A 9,872-nucleotide genomic window follows, 5' to 3' on the forward strand; every position below is an offset into this window, starting at 1 on the left:
TCAGCTAGTTTTACAATGTGATTTCCAAGAAAACCATGAGTTATGTTTTAAACGCATGCATGTATGAGAAATTGTTGAAAAGCGATTTATATGTGTTAAATATACCCAGAATGCGTTAGTACCTTAAAGCCATGTTTTTATATGTGTTATACTTTACATGCTTTAAAGAGAGAAAGTCATTTATGACTAGTTTTACTTAAAACACGATACCGAAGGACATTTGAGAAGGTATCCGCCCAACTAGATACCGAAGGACTTTGAGAAGGTATCTATTGGTACTGAAGGACGTTTGAGAAGGTACGAAACCAACCAGATACTGAAGGACATTTGAGAAGGTATCTGAACAGAAGTACTTAAGGTATGACGGTACTTAGTATGGCCACGTGCACGTAGGTAGAGTCAGAGATTAAGCAAAAGGGTTCTCTCTTGACTAGTAGTTGGTGTTGGGATTGTTTTTACCCACAGTAGGGTGTTTCATGCTTGGAAAATGTTTATACTGCAATACAAGTACTGTAGAAGCTTATATTTCAGTTAAACTCTTTATTGAGATTTTGCATGAGAATCAATTATCTTTCTTAAGTCACTCATTGGACGCAAGCTCACCCCGTTTTCAAATGTTCCTCCCCCCCAAGGTAGCGGTCAAATCCTCTGAAGATAGCTGCATCTGCTCTACTACTAAAGGACAAAGAGATTTGTAACCCGTCTGTTTAGGTGGTTTCTGTTAATATTGTATACATGTTACTGTTGTTCATATAGAGACTAGGGTTTTTGGGTTTTGGGACTTGTAAATCTAGTATTGTAATGACTCTAAATATGTTATGTTTCTAAATTAATAAATTTTTAGCCTAAAGACATTCCGCTGTATATAAGTTATATTTTGGTATCAGAGTTATTCCGCAAGAATTATTAGGCAGTAAGTGTCAGCCAAATGGTTGATAACTGTTGCAGTCATGCCCTTCTCTAAGCTAAGAGGGTGGTCTGGGGCGGGGTGTGACAGTAAGAGTCTTAGAAATTGTTATGTTGTGAATCAAAAGAATACTAAAACTTTTTCCCTAATTTTGGGGTGAAATAGATTTCCAACTTTGCTAGTGTTGAAAAACTTGAGCTCCAATTTTGTTTATTTTGTCTCATTGTTGAATGTTATTAGGTCATGTTTATTTTCCTGTAAATGTAACCCATCCATGATAATTTGAAAAGTGAGATCCATTTGATTATTTTTATTGTTGCTTATCAGTATTCTGTAATCGTAATGAAATGTGGGCGCCACTATAAAATCTGTAATAAACCATCGTAATAATCCTATTACAAAGGAGAAGATCATCAATCCAATTACATTTGATTTTTACGTGGCTCCCACATGCTTTTTTTTAACTAACTTTTCATTATTTACCCTTTTCATTACATTTCCATAGGGAAGTAACGACACCAATAAACTTGTTATTACAACTTCATCAGTGTGTACTAATCACAATCAAAGGAATTTCATTCATCCTTTGTAATTGAGGTCCAATACAATTAGTACATGAATGTAAATCCATTACGATTGCAGCAATTTTGATTACGAATGAGTATTAATTCTGATTTGGATAGTTGCTTTCGGATCCATCTTATTATATGATATTTAAAAATTTATATATAGAGAGAGTGGATGCAATGTATCATGATGTCAAATGGATGGTCACAAATGATCCTTCTAAAAAGGAGTGATCTTTTGTCCCTAATTACATGGAGAGAATTCCTTAAAATCACATCAAATCCCAAATGAATAAGAAACACTGTTGAGGCAACTACTTAAAGTTAGTGTTAGTGGACACACTCTCAATTCAGACAAACATTCTCAGTTTTTTAATATATTTCTTTATATAATATTCTATTGAAGAATCCGTACTTCAACATTTGTACAAGTATAATTTCAGAAAATATATTATTTTCCTTGGTTAATCACTCTAATTCAATTATATATATTATAGTAATTTATTTTATTGAATATAGTTAATATAAGCTGCTACTACATAAACCTAGGTCTCTATAGTTTTTTTTTTTTTTTTTAATTCATACCTTGCTCTATTGACAAGGCACTTATTATCTTTTATAAGATTGAAACTTCCATGCATCATCCTTAAAAAAAAATTAACTTTTTATTGGTAAATTATTTGTTCTCAATATTTTACTTGTTGCCATAATCCTTAGAATAAAATGATGTTTGACAAAATGAGTATAACTCAATTGACATATTATTTGAATTAAAAAAATGTTAATTTAAATTTGACGATTGTTGCCATATTTCGCTTTTCTTCTTTCTTTTCCATCCTTATCAATTATTTACATTAGCTTCTATTTTCTTGAAGCCATAGAAAAAAAAATTAAAAAAACCAATAAAAGTTAAATTATCATTTGTCATACTTATTACTAGTTTATAATTAATTTTTTAAAATAGGTTAAGAAACAATTTTCGTCCATAAACTTTAACGAAAGTAACAGTTTAGTCTCTAAATTTTGGTTTGTAACAATTTAGCCTCTGAACTTTTAATATTGTAACAATTTAGTCCTGAACTTTAGTATGTAACAATTTAGTCGTTGTACTTTTAAATTTATAACAATTTAGTCCCTTAAGTAAACAAATTTATCAAAATTAGATGTCAATTTTATTATTTCATGATGTAGACTTTGTATTTTATAAAAGATATCGAGTCCCTAATTAGTTTACCGATTTATTTAGGTAAGAAATCTCATTAAGTCATAACAATAATTCCTACAATAAGAACTAAATTGTTACAAATCTTAAAGTATAAGGACTAAATTATTACATAGTAAAGTTCGGGGATTAAATTGTTACAAAATTAAAAGTCCAGGAACTAAATCATTATAAACTAAAGTTTAGAGACTAAATTGTTATTTTTATGAAAGTTCAGGGACTAAAAGTGTTTTTTAACCTACTTTTTATTATCTATAGTAATGTTACCTATAAATTTTGGAAACATGTTTCCATGATTTTTTCTACCATGAAAATACTATTATCATTTAACCAATTTCTATATATATATAAACTTTAAAAGTACATAATCAAATGGGCTGACAAGAGAAATAGCAAAATTTAAAGTTTCATTTGGAAAAATGGCAAAAAAGTTTCAAAATTGTAAAAATAGCAAAACAAATCTAAATAATAGTAAATACAAATTGGTAAATGACCAAACTACCCCAAAGACTAACAAATTAAATACAAATAGACAATGATTCAAAAACGACTCCAAAACTACAAATACACTTTATCTAAACTTCTAGAAGTAAAAAAAAAAATTACAATCTCAACCAAAAACTAAAAAATAAATATCATGGTCAAAATCTTATAAACGGTTCGAAAATCTAAAAACTCGTCAATATGGTCCTCGTCGAGAAACAATTGGTGATTGCTTCTTCAATGGACGACCACGATGGTGTGTATGTGGTGTGATGATCATGGTGGTGCCATGTGGCTGCTTAGAGAACTAGTTAATGATGAGCAAAAGAAGATTTGACAGTCATTCAATCCAAAATGTAGGGTGATGGTGAGAGAAGAAAGAATGGAAGGTTCTAAAGGAGGTGATCGTAGATGCGACTGTGGTGAGGAGGATATGCTAACATAGATTTTAAAGAAGATGTTGTGGAGATATTATGGCTACAAGCTTGCTGCAAATGGAAAATAGGAAAGAGAGAGAAAAAGGATGAGATAAGAGGGGGGTAAAGTAGAATTTGGATTTAAAAATATGTAGAGAGGAAAGTACTAAGATTTTTTTTTCACAAATTATAAATATATTGAAACTTTAGAAATAAGGATTAGGTTTTTTTAAAAAAATAAAATAATATAAAACAAATCTTATCAAAATAATAAATAGGTATATAAATATGTTATCATTAGATTACATTTTAAAAAGTATAAACTATATAAATAATAATAATATACACAAAAAATTAATATAATAACAAAATGTATAAACAAATAATAAAAAAAGATAAAATATTATCGGATAACAAATGATATATTCAAATAGCTATTGTTGGAGAAAAATTAGGGAGAATCTCTAATTTAAATCAAGAAACATAAAAAATGAAGATTAAAATCACATAATTACAGTGTAAATGTAGATTAATTAATTTCATAACTTCATGTTACAATTACACCGTATCTGTAAATGTATATTAGTTAACTTTCAGAGTTCATCGAGGACAAATTGGAAATACATTTAACTTTATATTACATTTTAAAATTGATAACAACATGTTTAAACTAATAAAAAAAAGATTTAGATAAAATTAGATCTGGTACCAAAAAGTTAAACCAATTGAAAAAAAAGTTAGATAATACTTGGTCATTTGATATTTAGTAATATAATAACTATGAAAATCACTGTCGCTTTTCTAATTTGGAAACATTTGTCATTTTTGCTATTCTTCAAGTAAACCCTTTGTATAAAGGGTCCAATATAACCGTTTTTGCATCTTTTAAACTTATGCTTAAAAACTAAAGAATAGAAAAGTATGTACTAAAAATTCATTGACCAAACATATTGTGAGACCACCGATTACCGATTATTCACGTTTATGAAAGGAAGGGTAAGAAAGAGATTTACTTGGAGACCCCGGAATGTGAGGGAGGTTTTAGGACGGTTTTAAAGAGTGGGGGAGGGTGTGAAGAATTTGGTCAAACGTTTGGCTCTTGGGAGAGGATCCTCATCCCTCTATAATGTGTTGAGTATTGACGGTTCTATCTTTCTTTCTTTTTATTGTCTTTATTTTCTCTTGAACATTGTGATAGTTAATTTTCCTTGATGTAAGTATGTTACACAAAGGTATTTGCCTGGTGATTTCTCAGAATACGTGTTTTTTGTTGGAATTTTCTGCTTGCATGGAAGAAAATACTTAACACACATCTATTCTCATGGACCAAACATATCTATTCTTGAAAATTAGGAGATTAAAAATGAAAACTCAAAGATTAAAAAAATATTTAAAAAAAAAAAAGATAATTTTCCAATGGAATATATATATAAGAATCGGCTTACACATGAAATATGGCATTTCACAAGACTATCAAAAAGAAAGCCAAGTATAAACTGATTAAAATTTAATTCAATTAGTCAAGACGTTAACAACCTAATAACCTAAGAATCAAGGATTGCAAACATGAAAGTGCAAACACAATTAGGTATTGCATCAACTACATGGGTTCATGTTCTGATGATGAAAGAGAAGAATGTCATTCTTTCAGGCGCCACATGCAATTTTTTGGCCAGTACTTGGCAACGTATCCATTAAAAGTAAATAAACAAAAAGAGTACCTTTTTATTGATGAGATAGGTGGCTGTCTGGCTGATGAGCTGTAGCCTTTAGCTGGGGAAGAGCAATGTCCTGAAGCTGCCACTGCTCATGCTGGGAGCCAAAGACTTCCTTCTTGACCAGATGACTTCTTAACAGCTCACTTTGTGGCACTGAAATTAGCCAGTAGTTTCAATGGTTTCTTCTTCTTCTAACATAAAATAGAACCAAGTTTCTGTGACGATTTGAAATACAAGTAGAAGAGTGGATCATCAATTCCCAATACTCTTTGGGGACATGGTTGAGATAATTATCCTAAAGTAAACAATATATATACCAGCATAATTAAATAATGTGATATAGTTGAGACTTCAGAGAGGTCAACTTCAGGATCCAACACACCTATGAGAGTATAAACGTATAAACTACAAATTCATACATAAATTAAGAAATATTGTTACTTGCTTCATCAGTCACTTTCTCAAATCACCAGGCGATACTTTTAGGCCATTCATTACGCCTTTTAGTTTCTACTGTCTGCCCTTCTTCATGCTGCAAGAAGGGCATTTGTATTGTTTGATACTATCAGCCTTGGCAGGTGTTATCCTTACGCACTTTCCGTGGTACCACCTTTCGCAGATGTCACAACCAATCCAGAACTCATCTGCACTGTAATTTTCACCACAGCTACCACAGAGGGTTTCACTATGTTCATCGACATCCTCCTCGCAACTCTGTTCGGCATGTTTAGGGTTGCTTTTCACCTGCCCATCATTGGATCTCTATAATAGAGAGGTATCAAGTTAATAGGTATTCAGAAGCTTTAAACAATTTGTTAACTACTCCAAATGCTTTAACAAGTTAAGATAGTAATATTTTAAGTTGATGTGAACAGAAAGTACTTTTCTCCAAAATTTGGCTAGACGATGATATGAAAATCGACAACAGACAAAGATTACATCCTCCAATCCCCTCCCGAGAATTCATTGCACCGACCCCCAGGAGAGAATTGTACACAGAGAATTCAATTGTGAGTTATCAAAAAACATGATCAACTAAATAAACCTTAGCGCTTCCTTGCGATCTGCTTCCACTATCTACACTATGCTTCTCTTTGGCAGGCTTCCGTTCTGTCACAACTTCAAAGACAGTGGGAAGATCATTCATCAAGCTAAATAAACGCTTTCTGTCATTATATGATTAGTAAGATGGAAAAAGTTAGTGCACAGTTTCACAAAAAAGAACATCATTATGTAATCACATTAAATAAACAGTTAAGTCATTCTTCAACCTCCTAAAAGCACAATTGTTCAGACACTAACAATGTTATTGAAGGCAAATCAACCATAATAAGCTGGGAAACAAAAGAAAGTTATATGATTGCTATAGTTAGTTATGGACCTATCACCTATATGTCACAGAATATTTGCCAATGCAAGAAGAAACATTAGAGAAAGTAAATTGGTATTACCTAAAAAAGTTCACAAACAATGTACATAAATGCAGGTTTAAAAAGAATTGCAATGAACAGACCCTCCCAGCCTTATAACCAGCAAGCAAAAAATCAAAAGTGTAGCCATTTACCTTTCGTTTCGATTAAGCCTTGCTCCGAGATAGAAAGCCACAGAGAGCAACCAGGAATCACTATGTACAGCAACAAGAGAGAGCCAATCTTTTCTGTTCATGCCATCTCTTGCAAAATTGATTCCAAGTGCAGGCTCAGGAAGCTCCGGTGGAACCTCTTCTACTGGAAGAACCACTTCCCAAGTTTCATTGGGATGTCCATAAAGACACAAATTTTCCTTATCTGAAAAGTTAGAAATCAAAGCGAAAAATATATGAGAAGGATCATAAAACGATAGTAAATTCCTTCTCTCAAAAAAGAAATGAAATAGAAAACCAATCCACACATTATGGTATGCATCAATTAATTAAGATGCTCCAAGTATACGGAACAACCATTCCAGGATCTCGATGCAAGATCATAAAAATTAAACTTCGAATTCTAGAAACAAACATTCAATCTGAAGCAATTGCCAAGATTATGTCATTAAACAAGATTAGGAAACAATATCTCAACTCATTATGCAACAAAGCCTCGTTAAAATCGCCAGAAATTTGACATTTAGAGAAAAACAGCAAACATCATAAAGAAAATCATCTAGAAAGAAACTGCACAGAAGTTATAAAAATCAAAACTTCGAATTCAAGAAACAAAAATTCAATCTGAGGCAATTGCGAAAACTATGTAACTAAACGAGATTAGGAAACAATAACTCAACTCATTATGCATCAAAGGCTCGTTAAATTCGCCAGAAATTTGACATTTAGCGAAAAAAGTAAACATCGTTAAAAAAAATCATCTAGAAAGAAACTGCGAACTTCGAATTAAAGAAACAAATATTCAATCTGAAACAATTGCCAAAACTATGTAACTAAACGTGATAAGGAAACAATATCTCAACTCATTATGCATCAAAGGCTCGTTGAATTCGCCAGAAAATCGACATTTAGCAAAAAAAAAAAAAGAAAAAGGGAAAAAAAACAGTAAACATCGTCAAAAAATCATCTAAAAATAATCATCACCTGGATCACAGAGGCCGTAGAATTCATCGACATCTAAGAAGAAGAAGAAGAAGAAAAGGAAAATGAGTGATGTGAGAGTTAAAGGAAAGAAGAGGAAAAAGAGAGGAGGAAGAAAAGACCGTGAGCAAGAGCGCGAACAAGAGCGGCACGGCGAGCGGTGTAATCTTTGAAAATTTCTTCGACGGTTTTGGGAGTGGTGGAAGGGATTTCCATGGCGGAAAGGAGATCTGAAATGGGAATTGGGAATGAAGGGAGGGAAGGAGTAATGCATGAGTTTGGGAAAGAAGAGAGCGTAAGAGAAAGAGACAGAGATCCATGTAAACGTCAACACCGCGAACCGGAGGTTGGAATGTTAATTGACGCTAACCAATATTACTATCGCCACTCCTTTTTTTTTTTTTTTTATTTCCCAATCCCAACCACTCCCTCTTTTCTTTCATCTTTTTTATCTTATCATTTTAACTTTTACGGCCTGTTTGGGCCCAAGGGTGGACTCCATGTTTGGGGCTTTAATTATTCTTCGTTGGAGCTCTAATATTATTTTCAAAATTAACTCTAGATAACACTATTCCCAATCCCATAATTTCTGTTGTTTCACTACTTGCAACATTTCCTCTCTTCTCCCTCGTCTTCTGTCTTCTTTCTTTAGTTCTGTATTGTCTTCAGATTTGGTTTCACATTTCTTCATCTCCGTTAGTCCCATCGCTGTCGAAACCAGATTTGAATCCTTATAACTATAGATTTAGCCCTTTACAAATCTATAGAACTACGTTTTGTTTGGGTTGATGCCTTAAATCTCGTAGGGTTTTATAGTTTGTAGTTTTATTGTACAAACATTTTATTTATTTAATAAAATATGAGATATTTTATTTGATACTTAGTAACATTAAACCCTTAAACCAATAAACTAACATCTAAGGTTATCATCTGTAGCTTAAACATGTATATAGAGACATACAGGTGGATCATGTTTAAGCGATAACCTAAATGGTCTGTAGTAGGTGGACAAGGTTGGATACCTTATCCTGATGACATTATGAATACGGTCTGCTTTGTAGATGTTACAATTGTTATAAAGTGATACAAATAATCTTATCTTGATCATTCATGTGGAGACATGTGAGCGAGGGTATTTACACAAAGAAGTTTGTATAAGATCAGACCACAAAATGACCAGCCTCATTATATAACGTCGTTCATAATTGAGACTTACATTTCACATGGATGACCATAGATGACATGACCTAAATCCTAAGTGAGTTGTGAACTGTCTATGAAGGAAGTTCTTTGATTTGTATAGGGTGAGAGTGGCCAAATCGCCGACTCAATAAACTTACCATTTTGGGGATTCGTCTGATTTGGGAGCTGGGAAGACAATTACACAAGACAGAATTCACTCATTCCCTAACATTGGGGTAAGTAGATAAATTGCTCCCTTAAAAATTGATCAGTAGCTAGAATAATGTAGTGTCACACCCTCTCCTGGCCCGAGAGAAGTTTGGTCATAGTTGGATTATGACTTATTGTTCATTAAAGGGATCGGTAGTACTTAAGGAGTTAGTTGTAACTGTAGGGGTAAAACGATATTTTGAGTCTAGTTATACTTATGAGCTATTTATGAAGGTTCGTCGCACTGTTGACTGGTTATATCCAATGAACATAGAAATACATATGTAGTGCGAAGAGTGCAGCTGTCGGTCTTTAGTGAAGTGCCCGACAGTCAATGGATGTTGAATAATTTAATTAAAGGATTTTAATTGATTATTCAAGTACTATTGGAGCTTCAAGCTACAAGTCCATGAGGTCCTCTTTGTAGCTCAACAGGGATTAAATGAGAATCAATTTTAGATTAATTTGAATTATTCAAATTATTTGAGGGAATTAATTATATGTGATATAATTAATTTAATTTAATTATATACGATATAATTAATATAATGTATTTGATACATTGTAATATAAAATATATTTGAGACGGAATAAATATTTAAATA

At 32.3% G+C, this 9,872-nt stretch overlaps 1 protein-coding gene across 1 annotated transcript; it reads right to left on the reverse strand.

The window, feature by feature from the left end:
* Positions 1-5,602: 5,602 nt before the first annotated feature.
* LOC120089741 (PHD finger protein ALFIN-LIKE 1-like) lies at positions 5,603-8,286 on the reverse strand. Its single transcript, XM_039047118.2, has 5 exons — positions 7,998-8,286; positions 7,879-7,911; positions 6,877-7,099; positions 6,358-6,478; positions 5,603-6,074 (listed from the first exon to the last, which is right to left on the reverse strand). The coding sequence occupies exons 1-5, from the start codon at positions 8,089-8,091 to the stop codon at positions 5,823-5,825; spliced, it is 723 nt and encodes a 240-aa protein (XP_038903046.1). The 5' UTR covers positions 8,092-8,286; the 3' UTR covers positions 5,603-5,822.
* Positions 8,287-9,872: the final 1,586 nt, after the last annotated feature.

The sequence above is a fragment of the Benincasa hispida genome, chromosome 11, assembly GCF_027475165.1.
Source record: "Benincasa hispida cultivar pf3 chromosome 11, pf3_genome.v1.1, whole genome shotgun sequence".
NCBI classification, from domain to species: Eukaryota; Viridiplantae; Streptophyta; class Magnoliopsida; order Cucurbitales; family Cucurbitaceae; genus Benincasa; species Benincasa hispida.